This window comes from Mustela nivalis (genome assembly GCF_964662115.1).
Source record: "Mustela nivalis genome assembly, chromosome: 5".
Classification (NCBI taxonomy): Eukaryota; Metazoa; Chordata; class Mammalia; order Carnivora; family Mustelidae; genus Mustela; species Mustela nivalis.
Genome location: NC_139024.1, coordinates 1,352,108 through 1,375,113, shown reverse-complemented (window position 1 = coordinate 1,375,113; position 23,006 = coordinate 1,352,108). Strand labels below are relative to the sequence as shown.

General features: G+C 52.9%; 1 protein-coding gene across 2 annotated transcripts in view; it reads left to right on the top strand.

Moving 5' to 3' along the window:
- The window catches only part of SMOC2 (SPARC related modular calcium binding 2), a 143,086-nt gene that overhangs the window by 98,433 nt on the left and 21,647 nt on the right, over positions 1-23,006 (top strand). For both annotated transcript variants that reach the window (XM_082730437.1, XM_082730436.1), the window contains exons 8-9: positions 4,716-4,902; positions 10,992-11,074. In XM_082730437.1, the coding sequence (XP_082586563.1) occupies positions 4,716-4,902; positions 10,992-11,074 (270 nt within the window). The remainder of the gene's footprint in view (positions 1-4,715; positions 4,903-10,991; positions 11,075-23,006) is intronic.

Below are 23,006 nucleotides of genomic sequence, written 5' to 3'. Positions count from 1 at the left end.
TCCGTTCTCTCTTCCGTTCTCTCCAGAAAAGATCCTTCTTCCCTGCATCCTTTCCTAATGCTTTGTGGGGACTTATCGTTATGCTTCTGGCCCTTCCTCAAGACCTGTCTCTTTGGGTCCCTTTCGAAGCCATGCTCCGGGGGGTCTCCGTGATCGAAAGCTTCCGGAGTTGTGATGAAATATGACTTATGTCGCTTTGCTCCCCATTTGCCTCCATTTGAAGTTCTTGATGACCCTCATGGAACACGGGGAGATTGTGCCACCTTCTTGTGTCCCCAGCATGAGCCCTTGTGGAACCTGTGGTCAGGTTCCCCGGCGCTGAGGCCATCATGGTGAGGAGGCCACTTTCCAATGCAGAAATCATGCTTCTGTTCAGCCCCTATTCCCAGAGGCTGTCAGGAGTTTGTCTAAAGAAGATTTTCCTCTGAGATGCCCTCATGGACAGAAAACATAACTGCATTTCCCTAAGTTTGAATTTCCCATGTGGAACCAGATTTACCAAATAAAATTGCTCGTGTTAACATTTCTAACCAACCAAGATGTTTATGCAAACCAGCATGGAATTTCTTCTGACTCACCTCTAATGTCTTCTGTATTTTACAACATTTTTGGCAAATTGACTTAATCAATCTTATTTTGCTTATAATGGATCTGCAAATATTAAATGAAATACTCAGAAGGGACATTTCAGGAATTTCCCGGAACCATTCCTATAGATACAATGTGTCGTTGGATGAAGCACGAAAAGTATTTGGTGCCCGGAGAATCACACCATAAATTCTGTTCACTAATAAAATTTCCAAAAGGGATCCAAGGGGTTGCTACAGTGAGCGGTGTGTTTTCCGGGGTGGGACGTGGGGGTGGTGGTGGTGGGTGTGCTAGAAAATTCTCCCCGGAAGAAAGTCCATCTATCTTGGACTAACTACACTGTGGGTTTCTGGAAAGGAACACCTAGTTGCCGCTGAGATGTGGCTCAACTCTGTTTTCCTTGATGACTTCCCGTGATCTCCAGGGATGTCCTGGGCAACACAGTAAGAAATCAAATCACTGTCACTTTCTTCTTGACAATTTCCAACTTGGAGTCAAAGCGGCTTTCCGATGACCATGTAATGCATGCTGGATTTTATTTCTGCGTCCATGTATTTGATGAGCAAAATCTAGAGTGTATAGCATAGGACAGAACTCTAAAGGAACAAATTGAAATTTTTAAAAGAATTAGGTGGTGGTGGTATCAGACACAGGGTGGCCACAAATTGTGCTTGTGTACTTAGAAGTGGCCCGCGTGGGCTCTGGAACGGCGCCTGACGCAGAGAAGGTCTTCAACCAGGGGGTGTCACACGCACGGATCATTACTGTTATTTCAGAAATCAAAACCAAATGCCAACCCGAGGTCAGACTATTCAAGGATCAGAACTTTGTTGTTTAAGTTCTTAACTTACAGACAAAAAAAAATCTGATCCTGGGTAACTAAGGAGACAAAGAATTTATTGGAAATACTTGGAGGCCTCGCAGAGTGGAGGGCTGCTCAGACAGCAGCTCCCCGGGGGCCCGGAGCGGATCCGTGGTCTGCACAGCCCAAGACCATAGACCAACGTCCTCAAAGTTCACGTACGAGGCAGATAGCACCCCAGTGGGCACGGTGGGACCCAGCGCAGGACACTGCGGGCCGGCCTTGGGTCCCACCGGCTGTTCGCTACCAGCCCGGAGACCGGCTGCTGGGACGGGTCTCCGTACCAGGCTCTCCACACGGCAACCAGAGAGCCCGCCGTTAGCAGCGTGAGCTGCTCTGTGAGCCCAAGGGCCGATTTCTTCCTTCTCCTCGTATCCATGAAAATGATTTTGGCACCAGCTGTGACATTTGAGTGACTCGTGGGTTCCGTGATTATCGTACAAAACCTGGCTCTGGACCGATACGGTGATTAGTCGCGCTTCAGTCTGGCTCCTCTGTGGTTTCAGGAGGCCTTGTTCAGTCTAGGGAGCTGCGGAATAGCTTTTGGGTAGGAGCATGGAGAAGGATCTGAAAGGCAACATTTCTAGGTTTTTCTAGTACATATGCGGAAATGTATATGGCTTAAAAAATTTAATAGCATTTGGTTATATCAGTAAGAACGAATCACAAAATTCCACGTATGATTATCATTCTACGGTACATGCAGGTACCAGAGAGGCTAAAATCCAAGTCGTTTTCCAACTATTATCGTCATAACCATGGTTCATTATCTAAAAAGAAATCTCCTGAGAGCCTGATATATGCCAGGTGCTCTCCTGGCCCTGGGGGAGGAGTGGCGATCACAGCCAAGTCTTCTGAAACATGGTCCGTAGAGACGCTCCGCACGTGACTCCTGCCCGGGTGCTGGGCCCGTGGCAGGTGCCATCCCCGACAGCCGTCCGGCGCGCCTCCCGCCTCTCGGCCCCCACGAGGGAACACGCTCTATCTCAGCATCCTGGTGGTCTCCAGCTGTCTGCTGTCACAGCTACAGTCACAGAATGGTAGCTAAGTGGCTCCTAAGCGGACCCAGGCATACTTCACAGAGAACACTTCAGAGGTAGAAAAGTGCTATAGAGATTTCTAATCAAAATATATTCACTCAGTGCGTTATTTTATTTTATTTTTCTTTGCAAGAAGAAACCTGAAGGCAGAAGAATGTCATTTCTAGATGCCACAGCAGCTTCTCGTGAGGACCGGTGTGCTCCTGGGGGTGTGGGCCCCGGGGTGGAGGGCCGCTCTGCCGTTAGCCACGTGCTTGACTGGGAACTCAGGGCTCAGGTCTCGGCAGCTCCTCTGGGGCTGGGAGGCCCCACCTGTCCTGCCTTCGAGACATGGCGGCTCTGAGATTCGCCTTGACCTCAAGCCCCTGGACGAGTGGTCGTGCAGCCAGATGCTTGTTCCAACGTCTTCCTGCTCAGGGGTCCAGAGGCCGCACCTAGAGAAGCTCATTCCACAGACAAATCTCAGACATGTCCCCACATTTTCTTTATAATGTGAGAGAGGATTTGATTTGCCTCTGTTCATTTTTACTGTCATGGATTTAGGCTGGAAGGATCCAGAAGAGGAATATTTGAAATATGCTGACTATTTCTAAATTACATTTTAAACCATGTGTGACTTGATAATGAAGGATAAAGTTATTCTCCATGTTTTACTTTATTTGACTCAAAGTCATTACCTTCTGAGGACGACTGAGTGGACAGGACTCACTTTGTTGGGATACTGGAGTGCGGATACGCCAAGGGATGGGCTGACTTTTAGAGCTTCCTTTTTTTCCTCCAAATTTTAATTTAAATTCCAGTTAACTAGCGCACCGTGTAGTATTAGACTCAGGTGTACCATATAGGGATTCGGCACTTCCGCACGACCCCGGTGCTCATCACAAGGGCCTTCCTTCATCCCCGTCACCTGTTTCCTCCGCCCCCCCCCCCCGACCATCACTCTCTGGGGTTAGAAGTCGGCGTCTTAGTTGCTCTCTCTCTCTTTCCCCACTATGATCATTTGTTCTGTTTCTTAAATTCCACATATGAGTGAGCTCGTATGGTGTTTGTCTTTCTCTGACTTTCATTTAACGTCATGTTTTCTAGGTCCATCCACATTATCGCAAATACAGCAAAAGGATTCCATTCTTCTTTATGGCTGAATAATATTCCGTTGTGTCTACACCATGCCTTCATCAGTCGATGGACGTGGGGTCTCTCCATAGTTCGACTATTGTCGATTACGCTGCTATAAACATGGGGGCAGGTGTCCTTGAATTAGTGTTTTTTTTATTCTTTGGGTAAACACCGAGAAGGGCAGTTGCTGGGCTGGGTAGTTCTGTATTTAACTTTTGAGGAGCCCCATAGAGTTTTGCAGTTGGCTTATTTAAACCAGTGTGCACAGATGGCATGAGATCCCCATCTGCCCAGAGTCCGTGGGGCACAGGCTGGCCGCGCGATCAGACCACGGGCTTCAGAGTCTGTCGGTCTGGATCTGTGCTCTGGGGTGGCCCCTTTCTAGCTGCGTGGCATTCCCTGTGTGACTTGTGCATTCCTCTGTTTTCTCATCTACCCAGTGGCTAACTTAGAAAAGCCATGAAATGACCGAGGGCAGTTCAAGCAGAGGAAAACTCTAAACAGCAACTGTTTTGTTCCATGAGAGTCGGGGTTACACTGTTACACAGTGTAACTGTTACTGTTACACTGTGTCTCTCTCGTGGTTAACAGCAGGCGTTTCCACTGTCATTTCTAGGATTCATTGTTCTGCGTACACGCATTCTGCCGAGTGGCCCTGGGCTCATTGTGGGCCGAGACAGGGTTCCACTGTGCTCGCAAATAAGCCAGGCACATGGTTGTTCACTCCCTTTGCTTCAGCAAATAAAAGTGGTGACAATATTGAAAGAAGTAGAACATGATTCTAGGTCCAGCACAGATTGTAAAAAAATGTTAGAAAATACTTACAAATGGCCTTGGTGCTTACATCCCAGACGTAACCCTGGCACCGGCCGATGCCCAGCGTTTCCCGCAGTCCTGTCGTGTGTCCAGAACGGTCCGCCCCTAACAGGAGGGGTCCCGGGGCCCATGGGCCCGCCGTGCCGCAACTCTCTCCTGATGGGTCTGCCGCTCCGACGGACCAGCCCCAGCCCCTTCCTTCTCAGGTCTCGGCGGCTCTCCGGGCACCCTCAGGGACTCCGCGCAGGGCTGCCCCGTGCTGTACGCTCACACCCCTGTCTTTCTTCCCCCAGTGTCCTCGTGTGACCAGGAGCAGCAGTCAGCCCTGGAGGAGGCCAGGCGGCCCGAGAGCGACAATGTGGTGATCCCCGAGTGCGCCCACGGCGGCCTCTACAAGCCGGTGCAGTGCCACCCCTCAACTGGCTACTGCTGGTGTGTCCTGGTGGACACCGGACGCCCCATCCCCGGAACGTCTACCAGGTAAAGCTGTGCCCATGGGCCGAGGGAGGGAGGAGATGGGGGGGCAAGCCCCCATGGGTGCCTCCCACGTGGATGCCTGGCGGCCAGACTCCGCTTGGTTGCCCGACTGTTCCCGCCATGCGCTCGCTTCCCTGTGCAGGCAGCCTGCAGAAACCGATGGCTCTGGCCGTCAGAAGCCGGAGGAAACCGTCTCTGGGATGGCCGCCGGGAGCTGCCTGTGTGAACGGCAGCAGGTGGCTCTGGAGGCTGAGCTCTTTACGCCATGTTTCCTTCTGTCGATACGGACGCAGGCTGGGACTATGGAAACCGGCTCTGGGATCTGGCGTGGTGGGCACTCAGGTAGCACTGGAAGCTTCCATGGGCTTCTGGTTTTGGCAAAGGGAGCCAAGCATTTCCCAGGCTGAAAGAACTGACCTCCCAGAAGGGCTGTCTGTAGCACGAAAGCAAAGACGGTGCGCTAAAGGCCAGAGCAGCACGCGCTGCGCAGGGCTCTGAGATACAGAAACGGGGCTCACTCCTGCTCCATGAGTTTGGGCAAATGGTTGCGTGTGACCCGAATCACACAAACGACTCACGGAATTTGTAAAAACACGAGTGAAGATGTGTTTGCCATTCTTTGTTATATGAAGTGATCTCGAATGTCCATAGATTTATATAAAAACAATTACAAATGTACAAAAATATTCTTCTCATCAAATTTAGCCACTGATTTCTTTTCTAGGACCTAGACACAGGCATGTTGACACTTCCTAAATTATTTCCCCCAATTCTTCAAGTATGACCATGAGTTACTTCAAGGAAGAAACACTCCATCTCTTCATCTTCCCATGCATCCTTTTACGTGTCTGTCCGTCCGTCCGTCCTCCCACCAACCCTCCCCCTCCCTTCCTTCCTACCTTCCGTTCATCCATCCCAAATGCGGATGGTCCACAAGAGCCCATCACTATCCCGCGGCTGGGGAAGGAGCACTGACCCAGCGAGCAGGTCTCCTCCCTCGGGGACTTTCTCTCCTGCTTGGGGAGTATCAGGGAAGGAGCAAGCAGCAGCAGTCCTGCGGCGGCACGAGGGAGACCTCACATCCCAACGGCATCCAATCTTAGCAGCTCGCACCCTCAAAGGTGAAGGGCAGTTCGGACTATCTCAGCAGTTCAAGGGCTTTAATAAGCATCTGTTGCTGCTGTTGTTCTCTCTGCTTTGACACCTTTACGTGCGGGATTGCTTTGTGATCTATCCCTGACAGAGTTTCTAGAAGCATCATCTAACAGAGTTGGGGCTTCCTTCTGACGGCTTTCTGGGGGTCTCCCCTCACTGGATGCTCAGCCTGTCACCCCCAGACCAGGTCTACTGTTCCTGGAGGAGGGTTCCCATCATTTGGCACCAGACCTGGGACAAGCCACCTCCCAGTGCCCTCACTGTCATGCATGCTATTCTAGGGGTGAGGAATGTACCAGAAACAAAATGCACAAAACCCATGCTCCCACAGGGCTTCTGTTCCAATGGAAGGAGACGGACTTTAGGCAAAGCAGAGAAGTAGTTGCACTGAGTATCAGGAAATGTGCCGGCGAATGCCCACTGCTCTGGAGGAGAATGAAACAGGAAGAGGAGATGGTATGTGGGGGTGGGATGGGGGGCTTCAACTTGACCTGAATGGTAGGGGATCCACCCTGGAAAGCGGATGTTGGAGTCAAGTCCTGAAGATCCTGGGGGTTGATCTGACAGATGTATGCAAGGGCGCAGTCTAGACGGAAGGAGTGAGCGCTGCCTGGCACAGTGGAGGTCCCGGAGCCGGAACCCAGTTGTTTGGACCCAAAGCCAAGGTGTATCAATTAGGACATTTTTCATGTCTAACAGTGGTAACTCTGACAAGTAGGCATAAACACGAGGCTGCTTCACCTCAGGTAAGAATTACAGAGGTGGAGAAAGCTCCATTTCGGTTGACTCTGTGATCCAGTGATGTCAGTGAGGACACGGCTGACGCTGTGATTCGGTGATGTCAGTGAGGACACAGTTGACGCTGTGATCTAGTGATGTTGGTGAGGACACGGTTGACGCTGTGATCTAGTGATGTTGGTGAGGACACGGTTGACGCTGTGATCTAGTGATATTGGTGAGGACACGGTTGACGCTGTGATTCGGTGATGTCGGTGAGGACACGGTTGACGCTGTGATCTGGTGATGTCGGTGAGGATACGGTTGACGCTGTGATCCGGTGATGTCGGTGAGGACACGGTTGACGCTGTGATCTGGTGATGTCGGTGAGGACACGGTTGACGCTGTGATCCGGTGATGTCGGTGAGGACACGGTTGACGCTGTGATTCGGTGATGTCGGTGAGGACACAGTTGACGCTGTGATCTGGTGATGTTGGTGAGGACACAGTGGACGCTATGATCTGGTGATGTTGGTGAGGACACAGTTGTCTTTGCCCTTGGACTCTTCTCATGGTGCCGAGTGGCCACCAGGATCCGAGCATCTCTTCCAGACACCGCAGCATTCAGGAGATGCACCACCCGTCTCTGTCTTTCTTAAGAAGCCAACCCACCCTCCCTCCGAGGCCCCTAGTGAATTTAATGCATGAATTGTTGGCCAGAATTGGATCAAGCGACCATGGCTAAGCCTGTCACCAGCAGGAAAAATTAGTTTAAACTGATCTCTAGGGGGGCGTGGGTGTTGGGAAATCAGTCCAAATTACCAATATTAAGGGACATCTGGTAAGCTGCTGGCCAGCGTCCGCAGCCCAGCCAGCACCGGGTTCCCTCAGTGACGGACCAGCATCATCGGGAGGTCCTCCGTGTTCCTGTGTAAATGCCCAGTCGTGTTCGGGCTCCTTTCTTATTATTTTCTGAAATAATCCGTTCCAGGGAGAAGCTTCATGGATTTGTGTTAACGTTGGGGTAGACGACTCGGGTTTTCGCCCTCAGTTGTCCTTCCCATTTGTATTGGCTGATGGGGAAGAACAATTTAAAAATCCGGGACAGAAAGAAGCCATACACATAAGAAGCATTGTCGTAAGCCAGCTTCCTTTTCCTTGTGTCCCCAAGCAAGAACACTAAAGCGCATGGGTTCTGTTGTAGGCTGTGCTGAGGACAACAAGCCCACGTGGTTTGCCTGCCAGGGCAGACGGCTGCCTCCTTCTCACAGGGCTTCTAATCTGATCATCTAGGGGTGATCATCTGGGTGGAAGCGTGAGTTGGTCCAGGTGCAGAAGCGCTTCCTGGTCCTCCTGCTTTTTCAGTGTCAGAACTGACATTTGAGCTACACGTACAGATTGCCTGTGGGCTGGAGCCCAGGCAGCTGCCCGAGCCCACAGCATGGGCGGCAGGACAGGATCTGGGCTGCGAGGGGCAGCTTCTGGCCTGGCCACTGCCGCGGGGTGGGGAGAGCGGGCACGGGCGTCGGACGGAGCGTGGCGGGCCGACTGCCGGCGAGCGCATCAGCTCCCAGGGCGGGCAGGCTCCCCTTCCACAGCGTCACAGCTGAGGACGGGCTCACCCATCGCCGCTGGCTCCGGGCCCTTCTTACGTCGCCCCCGTCCCAGCTTCAGGAACCGACTCTCTCAGGGGCCGAGTGCACGGGCCCCGAGCATGAAATCACGTCACTCCCTGGCAGAAAGCCTGCTCTCTGATGGGCAAGTGGATGGGGAAGGAAGACGTGTTCATTTTTTTTTTTTATACAAATAAGTTCAACACTATTGAAAAGAATGTGATGGATGTCAACCCTGAATTTGAATTTTTTTCGAGACTTCAAAGGCATTAATTCTATTTCTGGAGATTGCCAGTTCTGCAGGTCAAGGCACTTCCCAATATTCTTTAAAAGAGGCAGAATACTTTCATTTAAATATACTTTTTTTTATATCAGCAAAATGCTAGGATTCTTAAGACACGTCCAGGACAAATTGGGAATAAAACCAGAATGACCAGGGTGGCTAGCTGCTGGGTCGCTGCAGAGTTCGAGATCAGAACGGGGGTTTGGAAACAGTGCGGTCTCTTACCGCCCTTGTGAAGACGCCGGCACTGACTTCCGGCACTCCGGAGGCTCTGCACAGAGTTCCTAATACCCGTTCAGCTTCTAACCCGACAGAGCAGCCGTGAGCGTCCCCGAGGTGCGCTCGGCTATTCCTAGGAGCAGGATGTTCCCCGGAACGGCCGGGTCCTGAGTTTCCAGCTCATCCATCGGGAGCTGGAACACTTGCTTGTCTTTTCACGGCTCCGCTTTGACGGGCCGTCAGCTGTGACGACGTCACTTCTAATGCAGGTGTCAGTTCCAGCCTATTCCAGCTCCCCAGACACTGACCCAGAGCCCGGAACGGGGAGTTCTCCAGATTGACGCGTGTCTGTGAAAACAGGCGACCTCACGGGCTGGCTGCTTCTGCTCAGTTCCTCTTGGCCAATGTCCGGCTCTCATCTCCCTGCTATGGTGCCGGGAGGGACAGGAGTCCCCCGGGCTGAGACGTGTGTCCCCCTCCCCTTGCTTGCATTCTCACGGCTGTGGCTCCTCTGCTGTCTGTAAGGAACCCCACCGCATTTCCCAAGAACATGAGCTAATGGCTGTTGGTTAAAATGTGATCGCTTAACTACTCGCCAAGTGTGTCAGGGACTCTTTAATTTCAAAAACCACATTTCATAAAGACATATTACATTCGCGGGAGTGGGTGTCACAGTCTCTATCATCAAAGAGGCCATTCGGGGTGGGAGGGCCGGGAGGGGTGCCTTGGTTTCAGCCACACCCGCTTGGCCCTGCGGGACTGGCCACCAAGGGAAGGACACTTAAAATGTGTCCCTCGGTGAGACACTTCATTCAGTTTTATTTCCTCTGATGGGAAAACAAGAAGTAAGAAAAAATAAGAATCTGGAATGACCACTATGAAGTAAGTGTGAGCTCCCTTTCTTGGGGAGCGAGAGAGGAAGATGGGCCGAATGGATGGTGAGAAGCCGGGAATCTGCTTACTTCCTGGAAATCAGCAACCTTCAGTCCGGGACCTCCCCCCGCACCCCTGCCCACTGGTGCACACTGTCCACCCTTTAGCTCCATGAGGTATGGGGGGCAGCGGGTTCTCTCTCAGTGTCCCCAGTGGCCGGGGGTTCTCCCCCGGACCCCGGGCTCCCCCGTCTGTGGTACCCATGCCCAGACCACGGGCGTCCCTGAAGAGCGGCCCACAAGCACCCCCTGGAGCCCGGGGCCAGCTGCTGCCCTGCGCCTGCGTGGGAAGCCCGCCAGGGACAGGGCCCTGCATTCCTCAGCTCCAGAATCACCACGATGCGCCCTCTCGGGGGCAGGGTCAGCAGCACCCCCGCCTGCTGCTCCCACGTCAGGACCCACTTGTCAGGACTTCTCGGCAGTTTCTGTTCACTCGCTGCAGGTGCCCCGTGGTGCGCTCTCTCTCTGCCTCTCTCTGTCTCTCTCTGTCTCTCTGTCTCTCTCTGTCTCTCTGTCTCTCTCTGTCTCTCTGTCTCTCTCTGTCTCTGTCTCTCTGTCTCTCTCTCTCTGTCTCCCTCTGTCTCTCTGTCTCTCTCTGTCTCTCTCTGTCTCTCTGTCTCTCTCTGTCTCTCTCTCTCTCTCTCTCTCTCTGTCTCTCTCTGTCTCTCTCCTTCTCTCTCTCCCCTCACTTTCCCTCCCCTCCCTTCCCATTAGCACAGGGACAACCTTTTGTAGCTTCCTGAATCGGATTAAGATGTAGCTGGTCTTCCAGTCATATGTAAATGTAAACTTCTGTGGTTCTTTTTGTGACTTTTCCTTCTTTCCCGGGCCACACCCGCGGCCTCCTCTCCCCCAGCCTGTCCCCTCTGAACCATGTCCAACCCTGGAACAGGTGGTGGCGAGGAGGTAGTGGCGTTTGGCAGCCCCCGTGCGAGATTTGTTCCAGAAACTGGAGGAGGATGCAGAGCCCTGTGCTCCTTCCTACCGACTGAAAAATGAGCTTATTATGGCAAATTGTCACAAAGGTCATAAACGGTCATAAATCAGGAGAGGTCGATGCCACAGATGTGCTGCGGGCAGAGGTCAGTGTCTGTGCTTGAGCACCTGAGAAACAGAAGACACCATCGTCTTCCAAGTGTCAAAGCCGTTTTCCTGCTCTCCCCCGCTCCGCAGGTACGAACAGCCAAAATGCGACAACACGGCCCGGGCTCACCCCGCCAGAACGAGGGATTTGTACAAAGGCCGCCAGCTCCAAGGTGAGTAGAGCCGTCTGCTGGCACCATGAGCTTTCTGGCAGGTTTAGAACGAGAAAGAATTTCTGCAGCTCTGTTCCCACCGGGCATGCGTGGGGGCCTCGGAGCCGTTGGCCAGGGACCCTCCTCCCCAGGGGCCTGCGGTCGGCAGAGGCGCGGGACCCCAGGGAGCACGGCTCGGGCACGTGCACGTCTGCTTCTCCTGCAGTCGGTGACGCTCCAGGGCCAGTCCCAGAGCCGGCCTTCCAGAGAAGCAAACACTGTCCCTTAAAATCAGAACTTCTGAACCAAAGGGACCCTTTAATTGTTTTCCCAGAAGAAAGCAGTAACTCAGATGTCATTTTCAGGCATTCCTTTTGAATTGAATCAGCCATTCAAGAAGCTGAAGTTTAGGTTTGAATAAAACATGAACTCCGTCTTTGCATCAAGTGAATTTAATTACAAAGAAGTATTTCAAATTAAACAGAGGCAGTGAGTTTCATCTTACAATTATTAAAAATATGTTCACAGAAGATGTTTAATGGATACTGTCTTTCATCAAAAAGCACATACGTGTTTATGATACACCAGAAATGACGATTTCAGTACTTAAACCTAAAGCCTTTGGCGGACACCGCGTCCCTCTGGGAACGTACGCGGGGTTAAGAGTGGCAGCATGGACACGGCGACCTGGCAGGCGAGGGTCCCCATAGTTCAGCTCATGGCGTGAGATCAGGAGTTTACAGACACAGCTCTGACCTCGTGGCGTGAATTTGATGACGTGTAAGATGCTTCAAAGCTACTCACTATTTATGTCCTTTTGGTTCTTTTTTTCTTTTAAATATCTCCAGATTGGGTGTGTTTAACCACGGCCTTAGAGACCATGCAAACTGTTCTCTAATGTCTTAGCTCAGAGCACATGTTTGATCCCGGTCTTAGAGCAAGTCCGGATAAACTCCGCTTAGAACAGTGTGGTTCTTGCTGTATTTGCGCTTGTGTCGGTAAAGAGGGTTTTAAATTCTGAGTAAAGGTGTTTTCTTGTGTGTGAGTGCGGATAGAAACAACTGGAATAGCACGCAGGCCGGCCTCCATCTGTTCAGCCACGGTGGGAACGGGAGTAGCTAAGACGGGGCGGGGCGTGGGGGCCGCTTTCCTCCCTGAAGATGACTCTACCCGTCGCCCTTTGCGGCTGCTGCGACGTGCGTGTGCGGAGTCTCCGGCGCGGGTCTCCCCAGCGACTTCTTTCTGACGCAGGCTCAAGGAGCCTGTGATTTTTGATGTTTGTGGTTTTTTGCACCGTGTTTCTCTCTGTGTGGTCGGTGCGCTCTGCGTCTCACCAGTCAGGCTCCTTCCTGCATCCTGGGACGGGGAGAGAGGAGGGAGCCGGCGGAGGGGCACCCACAGACCCGTGCAGATTCCTACTAAAGCACCTTCTGTATTCATGGTGTGTAACCCTTGGAAGGAGCTCGCGGCCGGCTGAACTGCTCCCGGACGCTCTCGGCCGAGCGAGTTCCCTCCGTCCGTCGCCTGCTGTGATCTCTCGCCTCTGGTGTCAGGCCTCGTCGGGGGTGCGCAGGGTTTTTCTTCCCCGGAAATGATGGCTCTGGCAGGGCTCGGCGCACCGAGAGCCTTCAGTGGGCGCCTGCTGTTTGTAGCTGGTCTCCGTTGTGTTGCGCCTTCGGCTCCACGGCTCCACGACTCTGCGCGGTTTCCTTTTTGGGAGGACAGACATAGGACGGGCCCCACCACTTCTGGCTCGGGCTGTGGGGTTCGCACGCTCGCTCCGAGAGCCGGTCCGTCTCTGCGCGTCCAGTCTGGCATTGTTCATTAGTAGAAGGCGCCGGGACCAGAGTTGGTTCTGTTTCCTCCTCACCGGGGTGGGCTTGCTAGAAGCTCTTTTCACGGTGACTCGAGCCCATTAAATACCAGACGGGCCCTTGATTTAAAGACGGGACTGATCGCTTGGACTGTGGGAGCAGCTGCTCGTCCCACGGAGGAGCGCGGGGGCGTCGTCGGCCGGCGGAGTCGCGAGCAGGTGGTGAGGACACGTCCCCGGGGCTGGGATGCCGCCCCCCTCGGCCCAGACAGGGTAGGGGGGATCGTTGGGCCGTCGGGGCAGAGACGGCCCTCCTCGCCCGCACCCGCAGAGCAGGGGTGAGTGGGGACGGGGAAGTGGATAAAGGGGAGCGGCACAGAATTCCAGCACAAATAAGTCAGTCTCGGGGGGGGGGGGGCCGGCAGAGGGAGTGTAGTCGGCAGTTCTGGGCTAGTGCTTGCGACGGACGCTGACTCTGACGCGGCGAGTGGGGAGATGTGCCGACCGGCGGCATCGTGCCCCTCCCCGAAGCGAGCACAGAGCTGTGGCGGCCGTACTCCACCAGCGGGGTGGCAGCCAGACCGGGCCTCGCACCTGCGCAGGGGCTGCAGGGCCCAGGAGACGCCCGGGTTCACTTCTCTCCCACAGGGACCCCACAGCCTTCAAGGCTCTTTCAAAGATAATAGGAGATGTCAACAGTTCACCCATTAAAAACATCAAATTCTATGATTTTCTGTTGGATCAAATACTGAATTCAGAGACCCGTGTCTCCCCAATTTCAGCTGAAACAGTCTGATTTTGGACGACAGCCCTCCACCCATACGTACGCGGCGAGCTTGGGGTCCCGTGTCTGTGGAGGCTCGTCTGCCCAGCTCCGTCCACGCTCAGTCGCTGCTCGGGGGGCTTTCTGCCACGCGGCTACCGAGAGCCTGGGTCGGGACAGAGCGGGGTGCTTTGTGGGAGACAGGACCTTGATGTTCTGTAGACAGCTGTCTGGTGGCCTCACGGCGAGCCATCCGTGCTTGTCACCTCAGGGGCGAAGTCTGAGTTTGCATTTCTGGCTGTGCTGGGGACTGGGTCCCAACACGTGGGAGAGACTAGAGCTGCTGTATTTGGCTTCTGACCAGTGAGCTTGAGGGTTAAACGAGAAATGAAACTGTGGGCAAATAGGGTTATTAAATCTTTAAAAACAAATTGCATTTTGTAGGATGTATGATGAAGACATGGGCCTTAAATCCAGTGTAGGACAGAGCGCTGTGAGTGAGAACTCAGTGAAAATCACACGTAGTTCCCATCCTAAAGGCTCGGTGAGGTGGGGATCCCGGGACAAGGGTCGGGGGTCGGGGGAAGGGCCTGAGGCGACGCTGCGTCCGGCTCGCAGATGTGTTCAGGGAATTACTCACAAGGTCCAGAGGACACGGGGACGTGTCCTCAGCGAGACGTTTACTTAGATCAGCTTTGTCTGTTACCTGAAAGCAGAGTGTCCCGGCGAGACCTGCTCTGAGTCTCAACGGTATAAAGAAAACATCACTATTAATTTATGTGGAAGCAGTTTTGAGCGTTCCCAAAGCAAAACTCACTTGTTTTAGGAGCTCCTGCTCGGCGAGTGTGGCCTGTGGCCTGTGTGGCCTGCGTGGCCTCCATGTCCGCTGGCGAGCCCGCTGCCCGCCAACGCCGGGCAGCAGGACACATGTCTCCTTCTGCTCATCTCGCCGTCGGCAGATCGCCTCTGGCTAGGGATGACAGCTTCACAGGCTGGTGTTTCCTGAAAGCGACACTTCCACGAAGCCTCGCAGGCGTGTGTACCGTGGGCTGCTCGGGCTGTTCCGCAGGAAATCAGACGGGATGCGGGACGTGGCGGGAGGCATGTGTGAGGCGAAGACTCTGGTCCTGACTGCGCCGCCCTTGGCAGAACTCTCAGTGAGATTTTTATTAGAACAGTTGTTTAGTTCAGTGGATATTTTCTCTCCATTTTCAAGAGGACGAGGAGAAACTGGAGGAGGCTTGGTGGAAAATTGTGGGAATTACTCATTCGCAGTAAAATAAGAACAAATAAAGACAAGTTAAGGAAGCAAAGGCTTTTTTTTTTTTTTCAGTCTTAACACGCAGAGGAAAGACTCACAAAGGTCAGCTGGAAATTTGAAGTTACTTGCAAGGAGGTGCTGGGCGCGTCCTCCACTTATTAATACGTCCACAGCTGAGTGTGAAAATGTGAGCGTTAAGGTCCCTCCTCAGCTAAGGCACGGAAGGTGCAAAGGGGCTTCCTGGGTGCCCGGCCGCGCCCGCAGCACCTGGAGAGGTCGAGCTCGTGCAGACCTGTGCGCAAACACGCAGTCAGGCCGGGCGGGAGGCCGAGGAGGCCGTGGTCTTCCCGTCCTTCCAGGTGACATTTAGGGCGCGTGGGTCAGAAGCCACGATCACTCCTGTCGCGAGCCTCACAGCTGCCTGGATGTGCCCCTTGCTTTCCACGGCATGTCCCCCGCGTCTCATGGCATGTCCCCCGCGTCTCACGGCATGTCCCCCGCGTCTCATGCGCGGCCCTCAACTCTTCCCTGGTCAGGCCTCCGAGTGGCCTCCCTGTGGGGCTCCTGTCCCTGGGTCACCCAGCTGCTGTGGGGGCACGGAGGACATGGGCCTGCCCTGTGCTGCTGCTGGGGACAGGGCCCCTTGCTACGCAGAGACGTCGAAGACGCCCGCATGTCCCAGAGGCGAGGCCCTTGCCTCTGCTCTCCACCAAGAGCCCCGTGTCTCCATCCTACTGAAGCCTCTGCTCCAGAAATGGAGGCCCATGTGTCCTGAAGCCGGCACATGACATCGAGGGGCTGCCCTTCGCTGTGTCACAGGGGCTGGCCATCCCTGGTGTCCACACTGTGGCTGTCAGGAAAATGTGGTTCCTCAGGGAGCAGGTCATCTGACATCTGTGTCTCCCATCTGAAAAGAGGGACAGTTTCCCAGCATCCCCAGTCGGGACGTGAGTATGTATGCAGGAGTTTCAAGAGCAGCAAGTCCAGCCTCCTGGGCGCAGCCTGGCCGCCGTCCCCGTCTGCCCTGGTTTAAGCACCCGCTGCCGCCAACTCACGCTCCAGCGTGGGCTTCGAAGACGGGGCCCCACATTCTCAGGGCCCTGCCAGGGCACTGGGAGTGACCCGTGTGGACACGCCTTATCCCGCGTCGGGTCCCGAGGAGCCAGAGTCAGGAGTGACAGTGGCAGCAGTGAGTTCGGGAGACCACACTGAGGGAGTGAAGACGTGGACACAGTTCAGGGGTGTCTGCCAGAAAACTTTAGAAGTTTTAAACTTCTAAAGCGCAGTGTCTGAGCTGACTCCTCGCTCCCCAGCGTGATCACACAGTAAGTGCCTTCGTTTAAGAACATCTAGGTGTGCCGCTGCAGCCGAGCCCCGAGAGCCGGCGCACCCGCCCCTGCCGCCGTGGGAACGCTCAGGGCGCACCTGCTCACGCAGACGCCCGCGGCTTGGCTCCCCTGCTCCTTCCGGGAGGAACCTGAGCTTTAGCCCAGTTTAAACAAGTTCTTTAAAATGGTGGGGAGTCCCATCAATGACACTAGAACACACACTCCTGGTCCGTTCGGCTTCTGCTCCGTTGAAAGCCGGATTCTGCAGAAGGGGGAGGGAGTAGGGTTAGATGCGCACTCGTCACGGGACAGCGTCCGCCGGGTTGACTCACGGCGTGAGCTCTGTTTCAGAGACAGCTGGAGGGGGTGGGGAGCACACTCTGTTCTCAAACACCATTAAGTAGTTTAAATTCTACTGCTGTCCTATGATAAGCAGTTTTGTCCCAAACAACCACTTTAAATACCTTCCAAGTGTAGGGTACCCTGGAAAAAACAAATCCGTTTTAACTGGCTTACGACTCACTTTTATTAACATTGGCATCCCTCGTAGCTCGTCAGATTTATCTGGCCTCTGCCAGGACCTGATCACAGAGCTGCTCTGACGCGCCATGGGACGTGACACGGGCCCGGGGGGGTCTCAGTACCCGTGTCTGCCGCCAGGCCATCCCCATGACCCGTCCACGGTAAGACCCGGCATCGGCCGCGGCTGGAGAATCCTGGTACCGCAGCTGCAGCCGGAATATTCCGTGCTCTGCATCTTGAGTCCCGTCGTGGGAACGGCCGGCCACCAGGGCTCGGCCCCACTCCCCCTTCCTGAGTGCGTCCTGATCATTCTTCCCATAAGTCTCGCTTCCTAGACGGGCTGTGGGCTCGGCGAGGCCGGGTTCAGGGGCGCCAGGCATGCGGGCCTGGAACAAAGGGGCTGCCGTGGGCTCCTGTCCGTCCCTCTTCAGCAGGGAAGCCATGTGGGCGCCGTCGACTCAGCTGTCTCCCACAAGGTCCTTCGCCACGTCTTCCACGCTCTTCTCCGCATCCTCCTGGTTCTCCTGTTTTTAAACCCAGAACAGTCAGAGCCCCAAAACGATGCTGGGCCTTCTCTGTTTTATATTGTTGTTATAACTGAGAATTCCTTTCTTTGCTAGCTTTGTGAGCAATGTTTGTGGGTGGCAATCCTGTTGTGCAGATGGCCCCGGGCTGGAGTCTGGGGACACAGAGACACTTAGGCCAAAGTCTCTAAACTCTGGGAGCCAAGATCTCAGTTTTATGGTTCCCCGACCAATGCTCTTAAACAAGACAGCAACATTATACACAATTAGGAAAATTAAGGAGATAAGTTGATGCATGATAAAATTTCCCCTTAATGCCTGAAAATGTCATGGAATCCTCCTTAAAAGCTCTGTTCCAGGTTCTGGGCCAAGGTCAGGAACACTTTGCCCTTGCCCGAGTAGTACTGCTGGAGTCAGGACTCTCGGGGGAGCGTCGTGGCGCTGACACGGAACAGGGCTGGGGGGTCAGAGTGAAAAATCGCTTCTCTCTGAGCCGTCGCGAAGGGAATGGACACAGGCAGAATCCGGTCAAAGCTGGAGATTAGCCAGCACACAGGGTGATTACTTTTAGAATTCAGGCCCAACTAATGAAAATGGCATGGCTGATGGTAGAAATGGAGCTACATTCTTCCTGATAACTTAATTCTTTAAGAATTTCAGTGGACAAACCGAGACCACAGTCCTCAGATACATAAGCCCTGTGTCAGGCTACTTGGACACTCCCCGATGGCCAGCGAGGGTAGGAAACTTTCAAAACCTCTTTTGTAATGAATAACAGCAGGCCGTGGAAGAATGTTTTCCCTGACATGATGATTTAATTTTATTCTTAGCTCTCTCCTGACTTGTCAAATCAAGAACAACTTTTCAGAAAAATCAATGGTTTCTCCCTCTGACAGGAAAGGATAAATGGACTGTCCCTTGGTTGTTAGGTAACTTCTAGAAATGCCGGAGACGCTTCTTTTGAGAGTGGTTCCCGCAGACGAGTTTTAAAACTGGGTTCTCATCCTGCCTTTTCTCTGCACTTTTGCTTTTTAAATTAAGGAACATCTTTGCAGCGTGTGATGCCCTGTTTCCAGCAGGGAAATGAGGCACCTCTCTCTGCTCAGAGCCGGACATCTCAGGATCCGACCCAGAATGGCATTGTCATCAGAGACTCCTTAAATTCAGGAAGTCCTAGATTTCTGATTTTTTTTTTAATCTCCAGAAAAACATGCATCTTCTGCTATAAAAGACAACTCTTGGTAGCATCCTTTGATGGGCACTCAGAAGTCCTGTTGAAGTCAATATTTGTAATAACCACTTGTTATTTATATGGGGTAAATTTGCTTATTCAGATGCAAGGGAATAACCACATTTGTAATTTCTCTAATGGAGAAATTATTTTTGAGGCAAAGGGAGGAATAAAATAGGTGTCAGACAAGTAGATTCCTGTGCATATCCCTGTTCCCGGTGACCCTCCGCTCTTTTTCTTGTCATTTATCAACATCACTCTTTATTGTGAAGTGAACCAACTCTTCTGGCACATGCTGTTTTCCCAGAATGCACCAGGCCTAGAGTCGACTTATGCCTGGCTTCTGACCACTTTACCTCAACTCGGTAGAACGGAGCTGGTTACACTGTCACAAGGGAGTCGAGCCAGAGTAGAGCTATGACGGCAGTCCTTGTGTTCCCACTATCAACTGCAAGTCCTTTCCGCTTTATGGTCATGTTTCTGACGTCAACACCTCTGCACGGTCTCCTTCTCGAGGAGCAGCTGCATATAAAATGTCTTATGGGGGAAGCAGATGCTGTTGCACCTGGGACATGTGGTCCATAAAGAGGGAAGTCGGATGTGGAAGGCCGTTATTCCAGGGCTCATGAGAGCGCTTCCCTCCCCTCTGAGCACAGGACAAGTCCAGGAAGCAGGAACCGCTCGGGTTCTGTGCAAGAAGGAGTGTGCAGGCAGCCAGCCTTAGCAAACCCTGGGAAGAGCCATCTTTTTGGAAGCCCTTCTCTAGAGGCAAGGTTTTCATTTTCACAGCGTGTGCATCTGGACAGTGACTGAGCTCAATTTTTGCATAAATGAATACGGATTAAATGAGCCCTTTCATGATCTGCTGGCTCTTCCAACTGGGGCATTCCTATAGAATTCCTTAAGCACACAAAGCCAGACAAGCGGGATTTGTGAAGCAAACCGAGGTCACCATGTGATACTCTAAAAGGAGAAACAGGCTGGAGGTTTGGCAAGATTCAGATCAGGCCCTATTAAGGAATTTGGACAGTATCCTGGACGAGTTTTGCAGAATTAATTTTTTATTAAAAAAAAATCACTGACAGGGTTGTGGCTGGTGAGTCAGAGGCACCTAAGACAGAGGAGCAAGGGTACCAGGAGCTGAGCAGCACTCATGCTCGTGGAGGTCGGCTGAGAACTGGGAGGACGTCCGCGCAGACACTGCACCCGTGTTCATTCACGCAGTCGTCACAACGGCCTGTGAGAATAGGCCACATGAGTCTGTGCTTTGTAGATGAGCACAGTGTCATGGAGTACCTGAATCTGTAGCACGAGGACCTCAGCACAGTGACTCGTGAGCACTGAGCCTCACTCGCGTGCAGCCAGTCAGAGCGACATACATACACTCACACAAACATACATATTTACAAGAATCTTACTGGAACGAGATGCTCTGTGATATGGCACTAGGTGGGTGGCAGTGAATGCCTTCTGTGATTCATTATTAAAGAAATCAAAATAAAACTATAATAAAGTTGTTGTCCCACAGATTGGAACACATATATGTGCCATGATTTCCCCCTCATCACCATCACCACCATCACCATCATCACCACCACCATACCATCACCATCACCACCATTACCACCACCATCACCATTACCATCACCATCATGACCATCGTCACCATCACCATTACCATCATCACTATCAACATCACCAAACACCACCATCATCATTACCATCACCATCATCACCACCACCATCACCATCACCACCATCATCACCATAACGACCATCACCATCACCATCACCCCATAACCACCACCACCATCATCATCATCATCACCATCATCACCACCATCACCACCACCACAACGACCTTCACCATCACCATCACCACCACCACCATCATCATCATTATCACCATCACCACCATCACCATCACCATCACCATCACCTTCATCACCATCATCACCATAACCATCATCATCATCATCATCATCACACCATCACCATCATCATCATCACCATCACCACCATCATCACCATGACCACCATCATCATCATCATCATCACCATCATCACCACCATCATCACCACCGCAACGACCTTCACCATAACCATCACCATCACCACCATCATCACCATCATCATCATCATCACCATCACCATCACCACCACCACCACCATCATCATCATTATCACCATCACCACCATCACCATCACCACCATCACCATCACCTTCATCACCATCATCACCATAACCATCATCATCATCATCATCATCACACCATCACCATCATCATCATCACCATCACCACCATCACCACCATCATCACCATCACCACCATCATCACCACCATCACCACCACCACCACCACCATCATCATCATCATCATCACCATCACCACCATCACCACCATCATCACCATCACCACCATCATCATCACCATCACCACCATCACCATCATCATCATCATCATCACACCATCACCATCACCATCACTACCATCACCATCACCATCATCACCACCGTCATCATTGTCATTGTCACCACCATCACCCTCATGAACACCATCATCAGCACCATCACTATCACCACCACCACAACTCCTACAAACACCTATTTTATGTCCAATGTGAATGAAGCTCAGTTTACCAAAATCAATGCAAATGATTTGAATTTTCCCCCCAGTCCTCCTGCTTTGCTTCACTGGGGCTCCTGTGTAGGGTTTGCTGCTAGAGATAGCAAGATACCTGGGACTCCCAGGCCACGCAGAACGCTAAGTGTCCTTGCATGAGCTGCGATCTAGCCTTAGCTCTGGCTTATTTGGAAGGATGGTCTTGGAGACCCACCTTTCCTCATGCCCATTCGGGTTCCACCCAGCAGAGGTTATGGGATGATAGCACAATCCAGGCTCTGCTCTGAGGGGAGGACCTTCAGATCCAGGGAGGTCAGGTGACTTGTGCAAGGTCACCCAGCCAATGTGGGGTGCCTCTTGAATCAGAGTCCTGCTCTCGTCTGTATTATAGGGATTGTGGTTTCCTTTCATCATGGCATTTGTGTTTGTGGTTATATTTTTCCTGCTCTTTCTTCTTTACCTCTTACAAGTAAATGGCACAGACTCAAGGTGTAGGAAGCAATGAGCTGGCCCTAAGTTTGCCACTTGGTTCCATGGCCCCCTCCCAGGAAGCTCCCTTTCCTTGTGAGTGTTGAGGGAGTACATCCAGCAAAGGCGGGCCAAGAGCTGAGGCCTCCGTGGCCGTGGGCCCTGGGGCAGGCGATGGTGACCCGTGTGACAAGCCCCCACCCCAACGCAAGGTGCAGCGGCCCACCCCCTGCAGCTCCCTGGTCGGGGACGCCAGCTCGTGGGCACAGGGAATGCAGACACACAAGCTCTGGGTTTTCTCAGCGCAGAAGGCAAGCAGCCCTCTGAGCAGGGAGTGAGTTCTGTGTTTACACATGTAACAGCCTGTCCAGGCCCTCTTGGATGCTGGAGTGAAGACATCGCTCTGGCTTTCGTAGTCTGTGGGCTTTGTTGAGACCAGAGCTCCTCACTGAGAATGGTAAAAATCAACAGTCTGCGACGTTGGTCGTTGGAGAAATCATCCAACAGCTGACCAGAGACGAGATCTGAGCACAGGAGAGGAAGCCCGTCGCAGCCCAGAGTTGCACTGCTTGCGCTGCTCAGCGATAGAAGCCGAGTTCTGGAGGGAGAATGCCCTCACGTGTGGATGAGACAAGCCAGGTCAGTCACTCAGGCCTGCCTTGTCTCGCTGGGGCTCGGAGGCTGGTGCCAGGCTGGCCACGACCATCCTGCCGTGTGGGGCTCCATGACTGGCCCAGATCATGATGCTGGGGTTCTGAGATCAAGTCCCGCATCAGGCTCCCTGCTCAGTGGGGAGCCGGCTTCTCCCTCTGCTACTCCCCCTGCTTGTGCTCTCTCTCCCTCTCAAATAAAGAAAAAAATCTTAAAAAGAAAAAATATCCGAATTCTTATTTTGCCTCTGCTTTTCTATCTTCAGAAAGAATCGGCCACGTGTGGGAGATTTCCGCACGGCTCGGGTTACTCGAAGTGGCCCAGGGACGTCTGGGACACAGCTGCATTTTTATGTGCATTCTGTTAAGAACCAGAATAGACACATTTTATAGGGCTTGGCTGTAACCTTCGCACAAACGTGCCTGTGGCCACTTGGGTTTCGTCTTTGTTGGCTGCGACTTTCTACACCAGTCTACACCGTTTGGGGCCATAAAAGGCAATGGTCCCGACTTTCTAATTATTGCCCGTGAAGAAGGGCTATGGGTCAGTCGTTCTAAAACGAAACATTAGCCTTTACTGGTGTCTGGTTAGCACTCACGTAGCCGCCGACCTCGTTCTGTTACCTACACGTGTGTCTCTCGGCCGTTGTGGGCAGTTCCCTGGGGGGGCTCCAGGCCAAATCGGCGTCCTCACTGGGACTTGTAGTAATGGCTGAAAGACACCTTTGGCGACACCTGCTCACAGACCCTTTTAGGCTGGAAACACAGC